The following is a 25,646-nucleotide window of genomic DNA, read 5'->3' on the forward strand; positions in this document are numbered from 1 at the left end:
ACCGTACGTGGTTCGGGTTTAGGTCGTCCGGGACGGGTGGAGTTTGTTGACTTAGGTAGGTGTGATCGGAAGTGATTTTGGAGCTCCGGTGTAGAATTAGGCTTGAATTGGCGAAGTTAGTATTTTGGCGATTTCCGATTGATAGGTGAGATTTTGATTCGGGGGTCAGAATGGAATTCTGAGAGTTTCTGTAGCTTCGTTAGGTGATTTGGGATATGTGTGCAAAATTTCAGGTCATTCCGACGTGGTTTGGTTGGGTTTTTTATCGAAAGCGTGTTTCGGAAGTTTTAGAAGAACTTAGGCTTGAATTCGATGTAATTTGGTGGTTTTGGCGTTGTTTGAGGTGTTTTGATAATTGGAACAAGTTTGGATGATGTTTTAGGATGTGTTGGTACTTTTGGTTGAGGTCCCTGGGGCCTCGGGGTGAGTTCGGGTGGCTAAACGAAGAGTTTTGGACTTGTGAAATTTTTATTGTTGCTGCTTCTGGTATTTTCGCTTCTGCGGAATTGGGGCCGCAGAAGCGGTATCGCAGGAGCGGAGGAAGAAGTTGCAGAAGCGGGATTTTGTCCCTTAGTGAGGTCACAATCCCCAGTCACAATCGACCCCGCACTCGTCATAGAGTACGTGTCTCTCCTCAATATAGCGTCACAATGTGATATACCGGGGTTTCAAACCCTCAGGTCATCATCTACATCTATTACTCACCTCAAACCGGCCACAAGTCTAGCTCGCTATGCCTTTGCCTTTCGAATCAACCTCTTCGCACGCCGAATCTGATTAAAACCACAACGAATACATTACAATAGGCTAAAGAAACATAACCCAATCGAAAAGACTCGAAAAACACTAAAATTCACGAAGTTGGCAAAACCCGAGCCCCGGGCCCACTTCTCAAAAAATTACGAAATTTACATCACCGGATTCCTCGTCTCGCCACGAGTCCGTACATATAAAATTTACCAAAATCGGAGCTCGTTTGACCCTCCAAATTCCATTTTTACATCACAGCTTTCCAAGCCCTAGCTTGACCCGTTTTTGGTGAAATTCTACTGATTTCTATGATAAATGTACCATAAACTCGAGTAATTAGGCCAAGAGACTTACCTCCAATTGATTCTCAGTCAAAACCCTCGAAAATCCTCGCCCAAAGCTCTCCAAGTCGCTTAAAAATGGTGGAAACTACCCCTTGCTCGCGGATGAAATTTAACATTTAAAACCCTTCTGTTACCAGCGATTTTCGCTTCTGCGGTCCCGCTACCGCTTATGCGGGACCGCTTATGCGGCCAAAATCCGCTTAAGCGGTTTTCACTTAAAACCGCCTCTTCGCTTATGCGATTCAACCACCGCTTCTGCGGTTCTCTCATTACCGCTTCTGCGGTAAACTATCCGCTTATGCGGACCCGCTGAAGCGACCAACTTCCGCTTATGCGGAATTACGCTAGTCCATGCCTGACCGCTTCTGCGGCCCCTCACCCGCTTCTGCGGAACCGCTTCTGCGGTCCATTTTCGCAGAAGCGGATATACCAGATGACAGCAGCAACAGACCTGAAGCAACTTTAAAAACTCTCGTTTAATCACTCGAATTCACCCCGAGGCCCCCTGGACCTCAACCAAAAACACCAACACATCCTAAAACCTCACTCAAACTTGTACCCATCCTCAAAACACATCAAACAACGCTAGAACCATCAAATCACATCGAATTCAAGCCTAAGTTTCTTAAGAACTTCCGAATTACGCATTCGATCAAAAACCCGACCAAAACACCTCCGAATGACCTGAAAATTTGCAGACATATCCAAAATCACCTAACGAAGCTACTGCAACTCTCGGAATTCCATTCCGACCCTCGGATCAAAATCTCACCTGCCAACCGAAATTCGCCAAAATTCAACCTTCGCCAATTCAAGCCTAATTCTACACCGGACCTCCAAAATCACTTCCGATCGCACTCCTAAGTCAAAATTCACCTCCCAAAGCTAACCGAATCACCGAAATTCACATCAGAGCATTCTAACTAATAAGTCAACGTTCGGTTGACTTTTCCAAACCAAACCTTCTTTAAAGAGACTAATGTTTCATTTGCTATCCAAACCAATTCAATTCAACTCTAGCTCACCCATTGCTGATAGATAAAACATGAAAGAGCAATAAATGGGAGAAAACGGGGCTGTAATACATGAGACGACGGGTTGGGTCGTCACACTATGGTATAGTGAACGCATTTGATTAGTTTGATCACGCCTTCACGGGAAATCTTAGGGGCATAGAGGTTGATCATATGAGCAAGCGCAAGATAATCCTGAGCTCGGGAACACAGAAATTGAAGACAAGCCACCGTGTGCCATATTTTCGGTCTTACTGGAGCCAAACAAACTCGGTAGTTATGGCAAAACTCCAATATGATCGGGTCTATTTCCTTGCCAAGTCTTTGTGAGCACGTGATTTTTGCCCTAAGCAGTAATTCCCAAAATCTCAAACAAAACAATTTTTCTAGTATTTTATAAATTCTTGTGAATTTTGTGGCGTTCTTTGGTAATTGTTGCATTTTTATTTGTGCATTTTAATTCATATGAAAATATAAAAAATACATTCCGCATTTGTTTTAGGTTCTAATTTCACATTTTATAATTAATTAGTAAAGAAGAAAATAACAAAAATTGTTCTTTTGCATTTATACTTTTAATTTGTCTTATTTTACTTTTGAATTAGGAATTAGTGTAATCTTGGAATTAATTTGTGGTTTTTACTTTTAATTTTGCATTTAACAAATTTCAAAAAAAATATAAATGAACAAAAAATCAAAAGAAATAAAATGAAATTGACATTGAGCTTAATCAGGCCACCAAGATTGGGCCACTGTCAAATTAATCCCAGCCCAATGCCCCAAGTCTTTGCCAGACCAGCCCAAATCATCAATCCGGTCCAGTTCCCTCCCCATGGCAAAACGACGCCGTTTTGGCGTCACTCAATCCTGCCCGTCCATTCCCCATGATCCTACGGCCCTCATGGACCCAAACCATCCCATAAAACTGTCCGAAAATTAACCTAAAATCTAAAACATTGTTTCATCTTCCTCGTACCTCCCCTGTAACGCCGGCGTTACCACCACCCTCCTCCGCCCTAGCCCCACCATCTGCCACCGTCCCTCCGCCGTCCGCCGCCGGCCGGAAATCGTCGCCGCCGGCGGCGATGCTCCGATGACCACCAAAATTACACCCCAGATTCCCCTTCCCTTCCTTTACCTGAATCCACTGTCCGTTGCCCTCAAATCTTACCAGAACTCGTCAAATATCCGTTCGAAGTTTTCCGGCCAAGTCGCCGGTTATGCCAAACGGTCCCAAATTAACACCATGGGACCGCCTTGACCTCCTCTATCCAACCCTCAAAACCACGTGTCTCAAATATGGCCAGAATTGCCCAAATATCCGATCAAAATCCGGCAGAACCCTAAATTAGAAAATCTTGGGGATTTTCGACCATAACTTCCCTAATCATGTGTGTTCTTTTGGAAAATACACGATTAGGGATGTTACGCGTCAAGAATCCCGGAGGATTCAAACAAATGACCGGTCAGAGCTCACCCATAGTCAGTCAAGTTCTCAAGCTAAGTAAGTTTTCCTCGTTCTCCTTCGTTAGTCTTTTCCTCTTGACTGATACTTCCTCTTGAGCAATCAATTTAGGGCTTGAGTTTATTTCTCCTCATTTTTTGGTTGAACCAGTGTTCAAATAAATTAGCTTGTTTCTTATTTGTTATTCGTCATTGTCTTTTAATTAATAATAAGAATTGGGTCGTTTGTCAATTTAGTTGTGACTGAGTTCTTTAGGATTAGGATTAATCATGCTTAGGGTTAGTTTAGGTTTTTAGTTGCTTAAATCTTCTCCAGGCTTCATGAATAAGTTGTTCTATTAGCTGTGTGTGTGTCGAATTTGCTTGCTTACAGTTTTAATCAATACTATGTGAGCACTGTTTTACTCTGATGTGTTATTAGTAGTTGTTAATCCAAAAAATCAGTAGTCATTTGAATTTAGGATTCACGATTGGATTGGTGGTTGGTTAATTTGCAGAAATAGTTATTTGAACCAGGGTCAGTTAGAAAGTGTAGTGTAGTTAATGTAGGCTAGTAATTTCAGGAGGTTCAAAGGGTAGTTTAGGCATAGGAAAAGGGTACTTTCATCAGATTTGGTAATTTTTAAAGGGGGGTAAGGATAGAATAGGGATTGTAACAAGTATAGAACCTTCTAGGATGGACTATAGTGTAGGTTCTAATAAACTTAAGGTAGTTGCTTGTGTAACAAGTCAGAAAATAAAGGGTAAACACTGAAATTAGAATAGGGACTAAGGGGTAAAAGGAAAAATGTGAAATTGGACCTAAGTTCACCTATAAATAGGCATTCATTTGCCTTGATTCACAAGTTTAGAGGCCTAAAATTCACCCCCTTCCCAAAGTATTGACAGATTTGAAGTCTGAAATTCAAAAACAAATATAATTCAAAACCACAAACAAAAACAGTAGAAAAATCCAAAAATATGTACTGTTCTATTGGGACTCTCTTAGGTCAAGTTTGAATTTCATTTGTAGATCAAATTTCAGTGCAACAGAAGATTAAAAAATGGTTTGAGTATCTTCTAGACCTTGTTTGGTTCAAGTTCAGGGACTTTTGGGTTGATTTCGAGTGTATTTTGATCCAATCATATCTGGTTTTCATCTGCTTTTGGTGTTTAATCTGCTGCTAGTCATTCCTGGGTTTGCTGTGGTATTTTTGGATCTGAAAGTGATCTAGTTGCTTTGGATTTGGGCTGCTGTTCATTACTGCCTTAGCTGACCTCTCCTCCTCCATTTCTATTTTATTTCCAGGTACATGTTCTCGAGATTAACTTGATGTATCGTTGAGTTGGAACATTGAAATGAAGGCCCATTTGTTTACCTCTTGAGATGTGTGTGTTCAAGTTATCTTGCTAGGATAGATACTCATGGATTTGCATTTGTTAAGCTTGCTTTAAATTTGTGTTTACATTGTAAACCCTGGACTGTATAACTGGACTGTATAACTGGACTGTACATATGGACTGTGCAATGAGTTTTATTCTGATTATAGCAATTCACACGCTAGAGTCTAATGTCTACTTTCTGCGGTTAATGACATGATTGGACTGTTTAATTTGAGCTGAAATTTGTATGAGCTGTAAGAGCTATGAATGTTCATATTATTGGGTTGTAGCATTTCGTGATGATTCATGTTGGTAGGCCAATAGAGTTCGAAATAGTATTTTAAAACCGACCAATGATAAGCGTCAAATTAGCTCTTTGAAATCTGTTAGTTTAATTCGGCAAATACCTTAATAGGATCCACGCAATAGAAATACCAAAGGCCTACGATTATCTACAAGTCTGGGCCAAACAAACAGCCCAACTGTGACAAGGATATTAGGTCGAGCTTGTCTCCAGGCTGGGTTGATTTTGCTCTTTAATGTCTCCTTATTGGGCTTACCACAAGGCCCATGTCTGGACAGCAATTATTTATTGAACATTTAAGGTCTGTTGTAAGGCCTGAATTCTCGTAAAGGCCTGCTTTAAGGCCCACAAATTCGAACGCTTCCTTGGGTATTTTGTTTTAGTTCAACACCTATGTGAGTATCTTGGCAATAATACATGGACATACTAATTGATTGGGGCCTTCTCTTGCTAGTAGAATACTTAATAGTGTTTCTCAAGTTTCTCAAGGTCGCTAAGCAGATAAATTGCGGGTCCCTTGACAAATGCTCAAGTTAAATATTTAGACTTCGGGATAGGTCGTTTAGCGAATTTCACGACCTTCCCCAAAACAATAAAAAACGCGTAGTGGCTTTAAGGGCGTACTTTAATAATATCACTTTCCTGAATTCGGGTGCACATTTATGTGACCCAAATCCAAATCTCAACGTAGTCAAAGTGTGTTAACAATCACGGGTGCACTGGTGCGACGTGGTTCGAGATACATTTTCACGGCGTTGCAATTCTTAAAAATAAAAATGAACGCGGTTTACTAGTAAAAGCACATGGGACATAACATGTTTCGAAATCAGATAAAATCAAATACAACAGTTGAGCGACCGTGCTAGAACCACGGAACCCGGGAATGCCTAACACCTTCTCCCGGGTTAACAGAATCCCTTACTCGGATTTCTGGTTCGCGGACTGTTAACAGAGTCATAATTTCCTCGGATCGGGATTCAATCGGTGACTTGGGACACCATAAATCTCCCAAGTGGCGACTCTGAATCTTAATAATAAATCCCGTTCCGATTGCCACTTCAAGTTGGAAATAACTCCCTTTATCATACCCTATTCCGTAGGTGTGTAAAAAGGAGGTGTGACAGTCTTAAAGTGGAAGGATACGTGTAAAACATAAATGTACCCTGATTTGCTGAACGTAATCCTCTCTACTTCAGTGGGAGTTGAAACCTGAATATTCTTCTAGATGTAATCTTTTTATATGATATAAATACTGGCCCGCGAATAGAAAAGGGATATTCACCAACAGCTCTGTTTCTGTCGTTGTCGGGGTCAGAAGATTCCTTTTGAACATGGAGATCCATTTCGCAAGACAACTGCGAAGGGATACTTGTGTTAGTAAAGGGAGGACCGCAGTCGGGTTTCTTAGACTTGTTCTTCTTGAATGGACCGCCATCGATGCAAGTCCATGTGTAACCGGAGGAAGAAATATCAGAAGACATAGTGATGAAAAGTATGAATTTGTAAAGTTTTTACTGAGAAAAGGGGAGTTACAGAAAAGCTTTAGGAAGACTCGGAGAAGAAAGTTTGTAAAAATGAAAGATGAAAGTGGTGAAAAGGGAAGAAGTTTGTAAGAGGCAGAATACACGGCCTTCATTACCTAGGTAACTAGCGAAAATACTTGCCGAATCACGGGACAACACGTGTGCAGCTCATTAAATGCTAAGAGGCGTGCGTCCTTTCAACGATCATAAATCGTTCAAGAACTTTCCCGCCGAGAAAAGAGGACTTATCTACCTTTCGGTCATATCAAGTTGAGTCATCGCAGAGTAGGGGGACTATCTGTACAAGGTAAAATTAAGGAATGACAAGTAGACGTTCATCAAATTGATACGTGGCAGTAATGTCACGACCCAGATTTCCCACCCTCGGGAGTCGTGATGGCGCCTACATATGTGAGCTAGGCAAGCCAACTATTTGAACAATCACCCGTTTTTATATTCTTTAACAATTTCGAAGAAATATCATTTAAACAGCAATATATTCAACATAAGCGGAAGAAAAACAATAGGCTATCTGAACATGAATATCTAATACAACTGCTTGAGTCTCGACTACCCAGAACTGGTGTCACAGTTTCACAGACGGTCTAAGAATACTACAAATAAAGGTCTGAAAGAAAAAAATACAACACTATCTCTGGAAATGCATGAAAGAAACAGGAATAGTAGATAGACGGAGACGCCAAAGCCTGCGGACGCCTGCAAGACTACCTCGGGTCGCCTGATGAACGAGGATCAGCAATCCCACTGTGGTCCGAAGTCTACAACACTGGGGTCTGCACAAAAGAGTGCAGAGTGTAATATCAGCACAACCGACCCCATGTGCTGGTAAGTGCCTAGCCTAATCTCGGCGAAGTAGTGACGAGGCTAGGACAAGACCACCAAATAACCTGTGCAATTTAACTATATACAGCGGAAAAGAAGTACAGAAAGAAACAGTCATATATAATCAAGTATGGGAGGGGGGAAAACATGCTGCGGGGGAACATCGAATAGTAACAGAAGAGCAACAAATAAATATGAGGATCACCACAATTCAATTGAAATAAGAAGGGGAAATCATGTTGCGGGGTACAACAAGGATCAACAGGAACCAGCAATCTAGTGTAGAGAAACCGTAACACAGTTATCAGTAAAATTAGGAAAATCAAAGACAAGTGCACGGCATCACCCTTCGTGCTTTTACTCTCTCTCACCAAAATAATACACGGCATCACCCTTCGTGCTTTACGCTCTTCCTCACCCAAACAACAATCACAAGGCAAATAGGGTAAGAGAATCTATAACCTCGAAATAAAAATCAAGTAACAACAGAAGATCAGTAAATTAACGTAAAGGACAATATAACTCAATTATCAATAAGAATCAGGGAAATCAAGGACAAGTGCACGGCATCACCCTTCGTGCTTTTACTCTCGTCCTCACCATAAGAATCAATACAATAGGCAAGGAATGGGTGCGGCACGGCATCACCCTTCGTGCTTTACACTCTTTCCTCACCATGAAATCAATATAATAGGCACGGAATGGTACATCGTGCGGCACGGCATCACCCTTCGTGCTTTACACTCTTTCCTCACAAAACAAACAATACATGGCATCACCCTTCGTGCTTTAACTCTCTTCCTCACCCAAACAACAATCACAAATAATAGGGCAATGAAATAAAGGAAATTTGCAATAAGAATCCCGGCAAGGGAGAAACAAGTCAACAATTAAATCCCGGCAAGGGAACAACATCAATAGCTTCAACATCCCGGCAAGGGAGATAACAAATGAATCAACAATAGCCCGGCAAAGGTGACAACATAATTATCTCTTCTCTTTCTCACTTTTACTTCACAATTCACTTCATAACTCGAGCCAATGCTCTAGAGGTTCAATTATCGCTGATACCTTCGCAACTCATTTCACAACTCAAGCCAATGCTCTAAAAGTTCAATTGACACTTATACTTGCACAATTCGTTATACAACTTGAGCCAACGCTCCTCAATGTTCATAGGTCACAATTCTTTCCACAAACTTTATACAACCAATAGAAACCATCACCAAGGCATGAAAGACACAACGAAGTCATGATAATCACAATATAAAGACTCACGGGCATGCTAGACACCAACGTATAGATACTCGTCACCATGCCTATACGTCGTACTCAATAATTATCACATAGAAAATAGGACTCAACTCCTAATCGCTCAAGCTAAGGTTAGACCAAACACTTACCTCGAACTTCCACGGCCAACTCAAGCCTCAATCACCGCTTTTCCTTTCAAATTCGTCTCCAACCCAATCGAGTCTATACATAATCGACTTAATAACATCAATGAATGCTAAACAATCCAATCCCAATACTTAATTATACCTTTCTAATCATTCTTCCCAAAAGTCAAAAATCGACCACGGGCCCGCTTGGTCAAAACACGAGGTTCGGACCAAAACCCGATCACCCATTCACCCACGAGCCCGAATATATAATTTGTTTTAAAATCCGACCCCAAAACGAGGTCAAGTTCCCAAATAATCAAAAATCCCTAACTCTACCCAAATCCCTAATTTTCTACCCTTAATTCCATATTTTAGGCCTAGAAATCTAGTGGGTGTTGATAAAAATGGAAGAAAGCAAGTCGAAGATTACTTACCCAAGAGGTTATGGTGAAGAAGTTCTTCAAAAATCGCCCAAGAGGTGTGGAGAAGAAGAAGTTTGTGAAAAATGGTGAAAATCCCGTATTGCATTCTGTTTTTGGAACTTAAAATAACTGGGCGAATTTTGGTCATCGCGTTCGCGATGGGTTTGGCCTGATAGGCCTTCACATTCGCGGAAGCTGGCTCGCGTTCGCGGAGAAGTAACTCCTCGAGCCTTCGCGTTCGCGTCTAGGTGGTCGCGCTCGCGTAGGTATAATTTTCCCTTCCCCCTGACCAGGCCACAAGCCTTCGCGTTCGCGATACCAGGCCCGCGTTCGCGAAGGGTAGACCCCCCAAAGCTTCGCGTTCGCGACCTGTGTCTCGCGTTCACGTAGAAGGAATTTTCCTTCAGCACAATTAACTCATCGCGTTCGCGAGGGTCCTCCCGCGAACGCGAAGAAGAAAATACCAGAATACCAGCAACTGAAAACCTACAACTTTTTAAGAGTTTAAAACCTTCCGAAACACACCCGAGCCCTCGGGGCTCCAAACCAAACGTACGTAGTAACTCAAAAACATCATATGAACTTGTCCGTGCGATCAAATCGCCAAATTAACCCCTTAAACAACGAATTAAACCTCAAAATCAATGAAATATTTCAAAACTTCTTAAAACATCAAATTTTGCATTTAAGATCCGAATCACGTCAAACGACGTCCGTTTTTCATCAAATTTTACAGAAACATCTTAAATGTTATATAAAACCTGTACCGGGCGCCGGAACCAAAATACGGGCCCGATACAAACACGTTCAAATCAAATTTCCTTAAACAATTTCAGAAAATAATTTCCTTTAAAAATTCATTTCTCGGGCTTGGGACCTCGGAATTCGATTCCGGGCATACGCCCAAGTCCCATATTTTTCTACGGACCCTCCAGGACCGTCAAATCACGGGTCCGGGTCCGTTTACCCAAAACATTGACCGAAGTCAAATTAGCTCATTTTATAACCAAATTTTATAATTTTTCATAGATTTTCATATATAGGCTTTCCGGCTACGCGCCTGGACTGCGCACGCAAATTGAGGTGATGCTAAAAGAGGTTTTTAAGGCGGCCTCGAAACGCAGAATTTAATTTAAAAACTAGTGATGACCTTTTGGGTCATCACAAGTAAAGATAAGTAGGATATGAGTCAGCAAATAACTGACACCGGGTAAAAGCATGTGGTCATTGTTGTATGAGTTCCATAGACATTGAAACCGTAGGGGAGAATTTGAAAGCAAGATACCGGTTGAAGAAGGCAACATTAAAGGAGCAGCTGTTACAGAGAATCCAAGCATTTACACTCAACCGTTATGCAGCTATCAAGAGGCATCTTTATTCACCTTATATAGGAGCTTGGTTTGGGGATCTGGGATCATATCTCCCTTAATTTATCTATAAATAGAGAAATTTGTACTTATTGAAGGACATGAAATACTTTTATGAAAAAAGGCAAATATTACTCTCTTATTCTGCTAAACGTTGTTCTGCTAGAATTTAGTTCTTGATATTGTTCTTGTTTCCGAATAAGTTCAATTCAAAGCCCAGGCTCGTCTTTCTTTAATTATTCTTATTTTATTCAATTTTGTTCTTCATTATTTTATTTTCTCGTATCAATTTAATTCACATATCTATAAACCACGTTACAAATTTAACTGTACCGTTTTACGGGCAAACACATGTCATGTTAACCATAGTATGTAATCAAATTTATAAAATATTTTGTCCATGGTTTGATCTGTTTTAAGGAATTTTTAAAACCCAAAAAATAAAAGTATTTTTAAAGAATATTTTGAGTCTCATCCAAGAAACAAATAGCTGGTTCTTGCAATGGGATTTCTCATTCGTATGACTTTTTGAAACCTTGTTTAATTCTAACGGAAGAAGTCTATTGAACTCTGTGCATGGGGAGAAGCTAATCGCATGTAATGTCAATGATTTTAGGAGTCTCTATTGGCCAAGTATTACTTCACCGCTTCTTAGTTCAAGTTATTCCTTCGAGATTGTCCATCTTCTTCTAATCATGTTGAGACAAATGCTCAATTCACAGACAGGTTGCAAAAACAGTTGAATGAACCAAAAAAATCACATAATATTTGATGGTACAGGCACTGCAATTGTAGTATAATTCAAAATTAGAAAGGAAGTACTTATACTAAAAACTTCTGAGAATAGCTTGGACAAAATAGAATAACTGCCACTAAAAACATCAAAAATTAGAGGTGCAACTGGCACTTGTCTAAGATACAACAACTATATTAAGTTCTTTTCACTTGTTTGCAGGAAGAGCACCCTCACTATCGCTATAGCAATTGGCAGAAGGCCTAAAATAGAAATCTGCTGTTGATCTGATGTGCTTGTTCTAACTGTTATTTGCCCGCTTTTCTTGCTGTTTAATCCAGCCCTAACAGTCATCTTGGAATTCCTTCCTATGGAGAACTGAGATTGCAAGTTGCATCCCCATATGATGTCATTTCTCCATTTCATCAAAGAAAGGCCAAGTGAACTTTGGTCCTGGCCGACGGGGTAATCTTTCTCTCTCAGACGCAACTCTAAGTTAGCTCCATACGCTGAATTACCCTGAGACCTGATGGTGCCCGTACTTCCCACCACAACTAACTGCTTACCAAAGGCGAACTGGTCCTCCAACTTCAACCCGGTCACCAAATTATCGCCCAATAAAGTAATGGATACCCCCGCAGCTGTTTTATTCGTTTTCAGATTTTTCACTTTTGTTTCTCCCTTCAAAATGTAGGCAAGTTGCTTTCCTACAGTTTGAATGTCGAACCCCACCATAGTTGATCCTTTCTCCCAAGTCTTTGCTGAAACAGATGAATCCAAGTGGATGTTGAACTCTTTCTTATCTTTTGTGAGCTGAAGAGCTATTACTGCAGGAAACTGACCTGCAATGGCGAGGTGATCCTCAATGCTCACACCATCATATCCACAATCGTGGTCCCAGCCCTGGGAGTCCATAACAGGTCTAGCAAGAAGTTGAGACGAAGGTTCTAAAGACCGGTATCTATAAGCCGGATTGTCCCCATCAAAAGAATTTGGGAGCGCCATGTCAGGTAATGGGATTGCTATTCCTGCCGCGCTCCCTGTTTCCTGGTCAACACCTTCTTCCATAGGTAATGGGTCAACACCTATCTCTGTTTTGCCTTTCTTCTTCATGTCCCTAAGCCTTTTTAACTCCTCCCTCCATTGCTTCTTCTGAAGTAGCTTCACACGGTAATCATACTCGTCAAAATATGCTCTCGTTTGCTCCTTGCTTAGCTTTGCAATCTGAGATTTCCTCAAAGGTCTGAAAGGTGGAAGGTTATCATACTCTTGTTCAACTTCTTGGTCGGAATCAGATGAATATGCCAGCTCAATGTCTGAGTCCATATCATCACCGCCTTGATTGTTAGAGGCTTTAGGATGAACATTCGATTGTAACAGTGAAGATAAAAAGTAAGGTAAAGGAAGCGAACGCATGCGGAAGCCAAAAAGCTTTCTGTTGTCAGGAAAATCCTGATCTTTCATGATAGAATCTACTTCTGACAAAATCTTCATCGAGTAACACAAAAGCAGTAGCTGTGATCTCCAGTTTTCTCCATTGGGGAGCAATATTTCTCCTTTTTCATTCTTTGGACTGAGTGGGTGGTTTTCAACAAGTGAAAATGGACGACTCGTCAACCCAGCATCCATCGTGTGTGAATCACCAATGGAGTGGTTAATTAACTGTTGAATGATACGTGAGCGCTGAGCAACAAACATTTCATAGCTTACAGGATACCCTGCGGGCCCATCTGGAGGACTTGAAGCAGCATGTGTAAGGGTAACTATGGCATTACGCCATATTGATGGACCAAGATATCTACTGATGGACTTCAATAATGGTACATCACCAAGATCTCTAGATTGTGTGTCAATGCGGTCAACATAAAGGACTACATCAGGACTGTGTTTCTTCATATATTTCTTTATGGACAGCAAAGTTCTCCGGTTAATGGATTGTTCCGGCAGGGAAGAACTGAGACCAGGAGTATCTAAGATGTTCAATGTAACTCCATTCAGTTGTCCAATAATCTCCTTCACATTTGTAGTTGCAGGTACAAATGCATCTACTATTGATTTGGCTTCACCAAAGATAGAGTTTATTGTAGCACTCTTACCAACTCCTGTTTTACCAATCACCAGGATATTCAGAGAAAAGTTCAAACTGTCTGGATCCTCTGCTTCTAACTCCATTGCTACCTTCTCAGCAGAGTCAAGGCTGGATGCTTGAGAGGCTGACTTCCCTGCCGCACGAACTAACTGGTATAAGACCTGTGCAGCTACAGAATCTTCACGAGACCGGTTTAGCTTGTGGATGAGCCGCAAATATTTCACTCTTAACTGTTGTAACTTTTCAAGCTTCTTCGTTTCTTCTTCACTCAAAATTTCTTCTGATATACCTTCAGTCTTATTCTCGGATAGGGTGAAACTGTCTGCATTGGTTGGCTGAGCAGGCCGAGATGAGTGAAATGTGGACCCCGAGCTACTAGGTAGCTCCAGAGAAAAAACCCGTGTACCATCAGCAGATGGAATTGTAATATTTCTACCTTCAGGTCCAACACCGGCAGCAGCCATCAGCAGCGCAGACAGTGCTTCTGCATCAAACATCTCTTTTCCTTCACTTTCTCCGTCTGTGTCTACCTCCTCATCTGAGTCTGTCACAATCTCACCATCAACCTTTGGTAAATGACCCCGAGACACCTCTCCATCATAGTCAGCAGTGGCTATTCGGTGGTCCAACTGATCAATGATAAGTTTCATATCATCTGATCCTTCCAAGGTCAAACTTTCATCATTTTCACCTAAGAGTGAGACTTCTTCACTTTTGAACAATTTGAGAGGATGAATGCCTTTGTAGTTGGTTTCTAAGTAGTCTGGATTTAAACAATCCTCTGTGTGTTGTGTTATATCTGATAACTTTGGCACGTCATCTTCCACTGTGGAGGACCAAGTTACATCTGATGAAGAGCTTGGACTAGAATATATTTGTTCTTCAGCTGTTGGCGGTACTGAAATTTCAGTGCATTCCAAGCTATCGACTTCACTATTCTCAGTGAGTTTATGACAAGATTCAGTTTCAGTTTCAGTGGCAATATCCTGACAATCACTTCCTTGATAAATCTCTTCCTCCGTACTCTCTAAATTCTGACTGTCCCCCGAAGCTCCAGTAAGCAAGACGACACTGTTTCCACAGTTCAGTTCATCAGCTCCGAAGTTTGATACTGTATTTTCTTCCCTTGGGCTGTTGTAAGTAGTATCAGAAGGCTTAACATCACGAAACAAATCTGCACTTTTTGGCTCTGCATTACTATCAAGAATTTGACTTGCTTCTGTTAAAAGCTTTCCGTCATTGTCTAACTCTTGTCCCAACAAAATAGATTCTTTACTTGCAACCTGATACACGACTTCTCCTCCTTCAAAAGTACCATCGGCGTCACCTCCCTCCGTTATGAGATTCTGAACAGTGTCAATTTCAGCTTTATCCTCTGCTTTAGTCCAAATCAAGTCCTCTGCCATTCCAGATTTTATCACATTTCCAAGCTCTAATTCACCCTCCTCGCCATCCGAAACATCTGAGATTCTAACTTTAGGGGCACTATCTAACCTCTCCAACACCACATCATCCGGAATTCTAATGGCACCAAGAACATCATTCTCTTCTGGCAAACCGGTGCTCAAGTACTCATCTTCACTGTCCCAAGACAACTGTGCCCGAATGCCTCGAGTTGGAATCGAAGGAATCGCACTATTAACAACATCAGTTCCAGCAAAGGAAACATCTTTATCAGACCCCTCCAATGATGTTCCGATAGCTACCTCATTCTCCCCATCCACAACAAAAGACCTATCACTATATTCATCAATACTATCAAGTCCTTCAACAATTTCCCTATCTTTAACAAAAGGTCTATCAATATATTCGTCATTACTATCTAGTCCCTCAATGGTATCTGCATAAGGGTCAGTCAAAGAAGACCTAGAGTCATCATATTCACCCACACTGCTACCAGTTTCTTCATCTGGGATTTTCACAAATGGTCTAGAAACAACAAATTGGTTAACAAAATGAGTATTTTCAAGATTCTGCTCATCAGAGTCAGACACAAAAAGCCTCTCAGAAGCAGTCTCAAAATCATCCTCACCACTAACAAAGCCTTCAGACTCAAAACCAGTGTCACTACCATAATAACTGCTTGTGGAACTAGTATTCATTTGTCCATTAGAGTATTCAAAGTCAGAATCATCAACAGTAAGAGGAGCTCTAATACCTGTAAAAAGAGGGACCTTTGCAGGAGGTGGGGTCCCTTGTATTGTGGAAAGTGGAACACCATAAATCTTTGAGTCCATGGTAACAACAAAATTTTCTTTTTTTTAGTCCCTACCTTTCTTTATATAAAAACATACACAAGAACACAAAAAATAGAAAAGGGGTATCAAGAAAATTTGAAAAAGATTGAGTCTTGGGGCTTTGGAAAAGATGGTGATGTATGGGGTTAGGTTAGGGTTTGTTTTTTGGTGTATTTCAAGATTGGTGTTTTGTGTTTGTTTTTGGTGTATGAGCTCACAATTGGTTATTTGGGGTATTTGGTAGGTATAGTGGTTAGAGGAGAAGCTTACACATGAACATAGATAAGGCTGGGGGTTGTAATTTTCTTGGAGGTCTTTTCGGCTCATTTCAAAGTTGAAACCTTCTTCTTTATGCCTCCTGTCACCTGTGTGTATATTGTATAATAAATCATACACGTGCGAGTCACGTGACTCCTGTTACTGACTATTTCACCTGTTAATTTAATTCCTTCCAAAACTTCCTATAATAAAACCGAACGTGGATTGCAACTTCTTTTCTGTACTTCAATTGCTAAATTTTGTGCAAGTTCTTGTTATATTATTTGTCACTTCCTTTCTAATCAGGGGCGGATCTATATACTTGATTTGGGGTGCCACGCCACCTGGTCGAACCGTTAAATTTTTATGCACGTACTGGTATTTTACATAAGCTTGGCACCCAAAGTACTAAATTGACTCCAGATGCCATGGTTAAATTGCTAGACCTCCAAGCAAAGTACGCAAGATCGGATCCCTTTGGATTTCAAAACACGTTCACTTTTCTGTGTTCTTGCTTATTCCATTTTCTTTCATTTCTTTCTCAATTACTTTTTTTTTTAATGCATGCATCTTTGTATTTCCTCTCTTTATACAATCCCATTTTATGTATTAAAATATAATTTTTCCTTCCGTTTTTTCCAAAATCTTCAAAATTTTGTTTGAATGGTGATTTTTATTATTCTCTTTTTATCCATATAACGTTATTCCCTGATTTTCAAAATTTTCTAAACTGATGGCATCAATACACATAACATTAGTCTAGTCATATGAAGATTGAAGCTGTGTATTTGCTGATTTAAAACTTTATTTTTATTTTATATTTTTAATCATATTATTCAATAGAAGTTAAATCGAAAGAATTAGATCGAAGTGGACAAAATTTATTTAATTTGGTGATCACTTATTTATTTATGCACCAAAAATCTTGTAAATCAAAATAGATTAATTTAAAGTGGATCGAACCAACCGAACCGAATCAATTCAAAGCGGATTGAACCGACTAAATGTATACCCTAATCCAATCTCCTTCACTAATGATAAATAATGGCACCCGTAGTCATCAAATCCTTGATCCGCCTCTGTTTCTAATAGATTTTAAGTTGCCATTGTTGTTTTTGTTGTTATTTTTTCGAAAATGGTAACATTGTTTTTGTTGTTATTTTTATTAGGAATGAATGAATTAACCGATAGTAAGTTGTGAAGTTGTATAATTTTGACTTCTCGGTATGTAGTTAATTGACAAAAAGGAAAAGACAAAGAAAAAGAAAGAATCATTAATGATTTTGATTTTAGATGTTAATTCTTGAAAATTTTGTAAATTGATTAAAACCATCAATTGAATATGGCAGGCATGGCAAATGTGTTGGCACATGTAGGGTGAGAATTTCTCATTTTCTCTCCCTCTTATGAAGCTTTCCTGCCCTTTATTTGCTAGCTGTTAAAGAAAAAAGTGTGAAAGAATAATCACCACTTAGATCTCATGTAAAAAAGATGAGATATTCCCACGGTAAGAATAAGACACTAGAAGTAAGAAAGAAAGCTAAGAATTCCATAAAGGACAGTTTCAAATTTGCCTTAATCCAAAGAATGCAAAAGAACAAACCACCCCAAACTAATTGATGATAGACTCAGTTCTTGGCAAAATGTCTACAGTTAAAACGACTTGCATTAAATTTACAGTTAAAAACTACTGATGTATTAAAGCAAATTCGAAATGGTTCCTAACCTGATCAGAGACCACTACAGTTTTAGGGCGAAACATGAAGCGAAGACACAAAAAGCCTAAAAACGAAAATTATGCTCTGTTCGATGTAGTATTTACTCCTATATATGAACTTGCACAGTATTTCTAGTTTCCTGTGTTAGATAAACAAAAAGCTTTCTTGTCAATGGAAATTCAGTGGGGATTCACCTCATAAAATGAGCAGCAATAAATGTAAAACCTAAAAATCACTACATAGACACCATCTGTGGGGCAAGAACCACATATTTGTTTTACAACAGATGCCCGAGAGAAATCAATGTCGCAGAAAAACCATAAGCCAACACTTCAACCATCAATTTTCCTTTTCTTCTTTGATTTTTGTTCTTGAGATTGATCCAAGGACCCTGAAGTCAATGCACTATGATCCCTTCCTGAATCTTGAGCAGATTGGTCATTGGATTTCGCAGGGCCATCACGGTGTTTTCTCTTGGTAGATTTTGATGGTTCCCCTGCTTCAGACAGAGAGCTTCTGTTTCTGCTATTGGAAGGAGTATAGCCACTCGCTGTTCGCATACTCCGAGTCCTGTTACTTTGAGTAGGAGTTGCAAAGCGACGAGATGAATTGGTCAATGTAGTAGCAGACGACCGCTGAGCCATCTGCTTCAAGTTTATGCTGTTCTGTTTAAGCTCACTTGGCTCTGGGTAACGGATAAGGGAAACACGCCGTGAAATTTTCCCAGCTGCCAAAACATGCAAAAGCATCAGATATAGTACTGAGTCACATTAGCTTCAGTACTCCCATGACAACAATGCGTGGTACAACATAATGGTCTGTCCTACTCAGAAATTAATCCCAAGCCGTAATAGAGAAAAATAAGATTATGAAGCCTCAACTGTCAATAGAATAGCTTTGACTTGAAAAACATCACAAAAGAACATATAGATATGCCATATCCAAAGTGACATTACACGTTTCGAGTGGCGTGAGATTATATGAGTGAATAAACAGATATATGGATAGCAATATGCAAAGGAACTTTGTATTTTGAAAGAAATGCCGAGTAGGAGTTACCAATTTTTGTCTCAGACTCAGAAGATATAAAGACCGTCGCATCTAGGTCCAGCGCTCTACAACTGACCACTTCATATGATTTACCTGTTACAAAGGCAATCGTTGAGAAAGATGGTAGGAAATTAAAAGAATCTTTCATTATCTTAAAAAGCCTATACGAACACTAGAGGCGCTGAGGTGGGGAGATAACCACAATTAGATGTAAATGTTACATCTTAAGACTATACTTGCCAGATGAATCCTCAAAGCTGCCCATATGCCCATCATGATGGAGCTTCAACGAAACTTCTCTCCCATCAAAATCTGGATGCTGGAATAGCCAATTGGAAATGCAATAACACAGAACTGATATAAGTGACAGTGACTGAAAATATACTAACACGTCCTACATTAAGAGTGATTCTGTTCAAATTCAATTACTGAGCAAATCAGAATTAGTCTCCTCACAGAACATGGTAACTTCAGTGCATGAAAGTCAAAAAATTCATGTTCTACTATGTCCCATCACCAATCCTCTCACGTAAGCTCACTCTTTGTTAGGAAACTAGGGAAGGATGGGAATCCCTTAGTGTTGCTTGTTCAGAGAAGAAACAGAGACAGAAAATCTCTCGATTCATTGGATATTTTTCACTAAAGTGAGGGAAATTATTAATTTGAATAATCTTCTTTTTTCCTTTATCCTGATAAAGTAATTTTTTTATCTTTACCAACCAAATATTCACTTATAGACTTCAGCAGCTGATTTTCCTCCCTGAAATCTCTTCTTTGCTCCCCAACCACGCGAAGAAGAGAAAATGTCTCAATTTCTTAATCATTTTCCACTCTTTACCCCTTCCTTCCCAATTTCCAGACAAAACATCAATTTAAGGATTAGAAAATTATCTTCTAGATGATGAAAGAAATTCTTTTTTTCCTTTTAATATTAAAATAAGACCTCATAGATGAGCAAAGGCATCGAGGAGATGCATACATGGGTGAAGAAGAGAACTAAGATTGAATCAGAGACAAATAATGTACATTAGACTATGATAATGTGACTAAACCTATATAGATATTGTAAGTACCTTGATCTCCTATTATCCAATTGTGATTGAATTATTAAAAAAAACATGCACCTTATTACATCCTAAAAGCGGAAGAAAACGTAATCCTCGTGAATCTTACATGATTTAAGGGCCATTGGATAAGCCAGAGCTCAGTTGAGTCTGCTAAGTTAAGATTAATAAGTAAATCCTTTTTGACCTCCTCAAATTCTGGGGGAGGTTTGTAGCTAAGTTCTTTCGGAGGATCCATAATAACGAAATATAATCAATAAGAGCGTTTATTCTCGAAGATTGCAGACCAAGCACCTCCTTAACCACAGGCCTACACAGAAAAGCAAAATCAGCAATTCAGCATAAGATAGCTCAAAATTGGAAAATAATTGGAGAAGGTAACAGATCTTTGACCATAGCAATAAATAAACGATCCAATCGTAAACTTACTAAGACTATCAAAACTGCAGCAGGTTAAATTTGAAAAGAGTTGCACAGGCACAAGTCTATCGGATGCTCCAATCACTTGAACTTCGAAACACGAACTTCTACTAATTAATTTTAGAATATTGGACGAGGGCAATCCTCAGTGGTGGATGTAGCTACCAAGCTACGTGTTCAACCGAACCCATAAATTTTAAAAGTGCAACGGGTTTATTGATAAGACCATAAGGACAACCCATCAAGTTAAAATCCTGAAATCCGCCTCTGGTAATCCCAGTTGCCTACGCCCCAGGCTAGTTTGCACTTTCTGTCTGATAAACTAAGTTCAGTTTCCTTGACTCAGTGAGGTAATCCTTGTTAAATTCATTTTATGGTTTGGTTTGTTCAGTTTTTCTATTTACCTTAATACTATGATTCTTGTTCTTAATAACAGGATAGTGAAATAAATCATCATCCAAATAGAGGTATTGCCAATGACTTGTTACCCTATTCACATACTGTTTCTTTCCCCAATAGCTGTCCTCTCATTCACAAATAGAAATGATAAAACTAGCAAATCCAGTAAAGCAGCCACTACAATTTAGAAGCAATGCTTTTCTATTATATATGCTTAAGCAGACACTAAAATGCTTTTGGAGCAACATGCTTAGGGTTTCCACTTTGTACACTATTCTATATATTAGAGAGAGAGATTACCTGCGCCGGAGATTGGAGAGCAACCGGGCGGCGGAGCGAGGCAAGGGCGGCTTTAGGGTAAGGCTGGCGAAACCCTTATCTTATGCCCCCAATATTTAAGGCCCCCAAAAAATATGGAACCCATTCCATTGCACACGGAGCTTAGAAAAAAGAGAAAGATTTTTGAACTTGTGGTATAAAATGAGTCACATATTTTTTGTGTGACTATAAATCATTACATAAAGGTTTTCCAAATAAGAAATTGAATTTTTTTTTGGCACGGATTATGAATAAAATAAGTTCACATAAATTAAAATAAAGGGAGTATAATTTGTAGTTATACATTAGTTAATAAAAAAATTCAAATTTTAATAGTTTTTTTAAATTTGATAGAGATAGGTTTGAATGAGCTACTCCTTCCGATCCACTTTATTTTATTTTTTCATACATATTAAGAAATTCATCTTTTAACATTAATTAGCAATAAAATTGACTATATTGATCATTACTATCTCTTTACATTTTTTTATTTTATTTTATGTTTAACATAATACCATTTTGGGATTTGGGATGTGATGATTAGCAATTCTCATAACTCGAAGCAACCGGCAAAACTCATTGAAAACTTTGTGAGAATCAAAGACTATTTCAAATTTTCAACAAGAAATCTCAATTTGTCATGTAATTTCAATTTTAAAACGCCAACGAACTATTAAATTGGAGCAAAAAAAATTCAACATTTTCTCTCTAGTTTTATTTTACAAAAATAATTAACATGAATTGTACACGAGATTTTATAACAAGTAGTACGTGGACTATTAGAGAAGTGAAACGCAAATCTTGGATGGATGAATCCAATTGCAATGGAAAATAAATATAACACATACTCCAACACTGTTTACTCCAAGGGTAATTTTGAAAATAATAATTAATTCACTCTTGAAATCTGAAAAAATTAAATATTATGGACCACAAAAAGGGGGCCAAAAAATCAGATAACGTGGATGGAGGGAGTAATATGATAAATCTTTTCTCTCATTAAATTAAACAATATACTTACCTTTTTATCAATTTTACTTCTTTTTTTCATGTTTCTCGCGATTTTACTTTCTAATTTTAATACAGATTCTCTAAAATTCCTTTTGGCACACTCATACGTCAAAAAAGCAAGTTCTTTTGTGTCTCTTTTTTTAAGTAAGAGATGTTCGAGGCAAGTGTCGCCATGTTAAAAAAAACTCGATGAGTAATGCCCTCACCCCTTTATTATTTTCACTTAATACCATATTTTTATATAGAGGAGAATTTAATGTAATAATGCGCGCCTATCGACACATCATGCGTATGCGTTGCGTTCTCACATTAGGCCATTTTAGAGTCTTATTATTCTATTGGATTTTATGAAAAAAGTTCAAGCGTCTTTGATATATTTTAATTGTAGCCACCAGTTTCATTGAGACCATTGTCAGCACGAACATGTTGTTCAACCAACTTCATTCGCATTTGTTAACTGAATGGCACATTCGTTGTTTAGTGTTATTGTCATTGTTCTCTTATCTTAATTGGAACTCTATAAAATTTAATTGAGAATGTCAAGAATGGATAGTGGCTCAAGAGGGAGCCTAGTAAAACCTTGATTTAGGCCTTCAAGATTTTGAGGCTCAAATAATTTTTAAATGTAATTTTATGATTTTATTTTAGCTTAGACAATATTAAAGTTTGCAGAAAAATAAAAAGTATATAATTTTTGTAAAACAGAAAGAAAAAGAGATTGTCTATTCCTTAACAGTTAAATTAATTAGAACCTTGAATTAAATTAGTTATATTTTCGTATTGGTAAATATAATTTTTTACAACAATACCAAAAGAATTATATTGTAAATACATACCTAATATTTTATTTATTCAAATTATCGTTTACTAATATAAATAATATTATTACTATGTAAAGTTATAGATTTTATATTATTTAAGAATATTATAACAATAAGCACGAAAAACGGGTAATAATAATTTTTTGCATATGTATGTGTACATACATATATGAATTCTAGAATAAAAATGTATAAGGTTTTTTATTAAAATTTGACTTTAGGTTATTGAGCCTCCATTAGAACGAGGTCGAAGGTCTTGGAAGTGGCACGTATGCGGAGCATATATTTGGGAATAAAGAGTCAAATAATAAACCCTAAGAGCACTTCATGTTTTGCCTTTTATTATACCTTATAATTAAGTTATTATTATCAGTTTGTGATTTAGAAATATTATTTTACTCCTTCAAATTTACTTAAAAATCAAATTAACCCGCAAACTATAAATAATTGTGTCCCTTCTATCTAATTAAGTTTTTAAATACATATTTTATTTCTTATCAACATTTATCTCTTTATTCTTACTTTTAATATCTCTCCTGTAATGAAGTGTGTAACTGTTTTTTGTGCAACAACAAAGTTAGCTTGAAGAAAGGAGATTCAATAATATAAAATTATTCTATTTATATATATGTAATAATCAATTTTTTTAGGTTATACATTTATTGAATTTCTTTGACATGAGAAAATATTTTAGCAAAGTGAGTTAAAAAATTACTCTAATCATATTTAATATATATATATTGAGTTGGAATGAAAGGGTTAGAGTTGTCAAAACGGGTCAGCCTAGCTCAACCCAGCCTGGGCTTCGTGGGCTTATAAATTTGGTGGGCTAGGATGGGCCGGCCCGATACCGAAATGGACCTTAAAATGGCTAGGATGGGCCCAGCCCTAAGAGGGTCGTGGACTAGGGCGGGACGCCCCTCCAATTTTTTTCTTCTAATCTTTAGATATTTTTTCGTGACATAGTCTCTTAATCATATGAACGACTTCTGTTTGTTTAGAGGGTACAAGAATCTTCATATTTGACAAGGAAATCTCGCAATTGAAAAGCAAATTCTCTATATCTCTAAATCTTCTTTTTTAACGTTACATGAATATTTTTTTAATACTTTTCTTTCACTTTTCTCAGGTTCAGGGATTGCTTCAATGGTTTATATGTGGAGGGTTTTACTTTAGGTTTAACATCATTTGTTGATTTCATCATTATAGTCCATAAAAATTTTAAAATGCATGAAGTTTGCTAGTGTTGTCAATTTTCTTTGGGTATTAAAACTTGACTATTTTCTATATTGAAGAGCAGTTTAATTATTAATAATATATTAAAGCAACAAAACTGATCATTGGCCACTTAAAGTAATATATTTTTATGAAAAAGATATTATTGGCCACTTAAAACTTTCATGGTTCGTTGTTTATTAAGCAAAATAAAAACTAATCTTATCATACTACATGCATATCGAAAATCTAAATTCTAGTTGACATGGAAGAGTAAATGAACTAAGGTTGAAGAATGGGGATTATAGTTAATAATGTTTTTAATTTTTACTTTTATTAAATATTAAATATCTAAATTTGAATTTAATTAATTTTGGCCTACGGGCCATCCCAGACATAGCCTCGATCAAGCATCAAAGGTCAGCGAACTGACTTGGGGCGGACTTATAAGCCTCAGTTTAAATCAGCAAAAAAATTTCAAATCAACCCTACCCAAGTAACGAGTTGGATTGGGCTAACCTCACGAGCGAAGCCCGTTTTAACGGCTCTAGAAAAAATTTTTCTTTTAGGAATTTTTACATTCCTATACCATATAGGAAACCTTATTACCCTCAATTTTTAAGGTTTGATATAATTACATTTAGCATACCAAATTACCAATTCTATACCATAGTGTATTTTAAGGGTACAATTAATGCAGCGTATATCCCTCCTTAATTCAAGGTACCGTATATCCCACCCCTCCCACGTTTCTCTCTCCCAAACCTTCACCCTCACCCACGTTTATGTACTGTTATTAAACATAAAAACCTATGATTATGGAAACATAGATTTGCAACATTACGTTTATGTAGTCATCAGTTCAGCTCCAAGTCCAACACTTCATTTTTCCCAGGTCGTTAAAGTCATCTTCGCAAACACCAGTGTGGTTACCATCCTGGACTAGAATCTTTAGATCTAATAGTCTAATACTATCACAAACATAAAAATCCAGAAGTAACAAAACAATCTCCATCAGACAATAGATTCTACATGTATAAGTGGGAAAGAGGGAAAGAAAATGCATTTACGGAATAATGGTAAATAGTAGGGACTGTCTAAAAAACCTCAAAGAACCATTTACGAATTAGGATTATACTTGATATATATCATGATATTAAAGTATGAGATCACATAGGAAAAGATTCAATCAAATATGAAGTCTTCCAAGTTTGACTACTCCTCAATAGCCAACAATCCCATTCAATTGTAGCTTAATTGGTATTTTCGACATAATTGCGTTTTTTGCAGAAGATTTTGTAGAAGTTTTAGTCGTTTTGGATTTGTGAAAACAGAAAATAATGCATCTACAATCAGAATACAAATAATCTACAATTCATCTACAAAATATCTACCAAACTGGGGTACATTGAATTTTTATATTCTATTCATTCTCATTTCAATTGTGTACATGAATTGGGATTTTCATAATTGCGTTTTTTCTAGAAAATTTTGTAGTAGGTTTAGCCGTTTTTTTATTGTGAAAACAGAAAATAA

The 25,646-nt window shown here is 38.0% G+C and overlaps 2 protein-coding genes across 2 annotated transcripts; both read right to left on the reverse strand.

Annotated features, from left to right (window-relative positions):
* On the reverse strand, positions 11,522-16,177 carry LOC109232273 (translocase of chloroplast 159, chloroplastic-like). The gene has a single exon (XM_019397975.1). It carries the CDS (start codon positions 15,834-15,836, stop codon positions 11,703-11,705), a length of 4,134 nt encoding a protein of 1,377 aa, XP_019253520.1. The 5' UTR covers positions 15,837-16,177; the 3' UTR covers positions 11,522-11,702.
* Positions 17,878-21,155, reverse strand: LOC109232274 (mediator-associated protein 2). The gene is made up of 5 exons (XM_019397976.1): positions 21,046-21,155; positions 20,036-20,236; positions 19,103-19,181; positions 18,872-18,955; positions 17,878-18,539 (listed from the first exon to the last, which is right to left on the reverse strand). The coding sequence occupies exons 2-5, from the start codon at positions 20,162-20,164 to the stop codon at positions 18,145-18,147; spliced, it is 687 nt and encodes a 228-aa protein (XP_019253521.1). The 5' UTR covers positions 20,165-20,236; positions 21,046-21,155; the 3' UTR covers positions 17,878-18,144.

Source organism: Nicotiana attenuata, chromosome 9 (assembly GCF_001879085.1).
Source record: "Nicotiana attenuata strain UT chromosome 9, NIATTr2, whole genome shotgun sequence".
Lineage (NCBI taxonomy): Eukaryota > Viridiplantae > Streptophyta > Magnoliopsida > Solanales > Solanaceae > Nicotiana > Nicotiana attenuata.

What these genes read in the sequence shown, in the direction of transcription:
- LOC109232273 (XM_019397975.1), bottom strand. Translation starts at nt 15,836, where the DNA reads ATGGACTCAAAGATTTATGGTGTTCCACTTTCCACAATACAAGGGACC.
- LOC109232274 (XM_019397976.1), bottom strand. Translation starts at nt 20,164, where the DNA reads ATGGATCCTCCGAAAGAACTTAGCTACAAACCTCCCCCAGAATTTGAG. An exon ending in TCCAATGGCCCTTAAATCAT is followed by an intron (nt 19,182 to 20,035) that starts GTAAGATTCACG and finishes TGGCTATTCCAG; the next exon opens with CATCCAGATTTTGATGGGAG. An exon ending in CAGCTTTGAGGATTCATCTG is followed by an intron (nt 18,956 to 19,102) that starts GCAAGTATAGTC and finishes CCTTTGTAACAG; the next exon opens with GTAAATCATATGAAGTGGTC.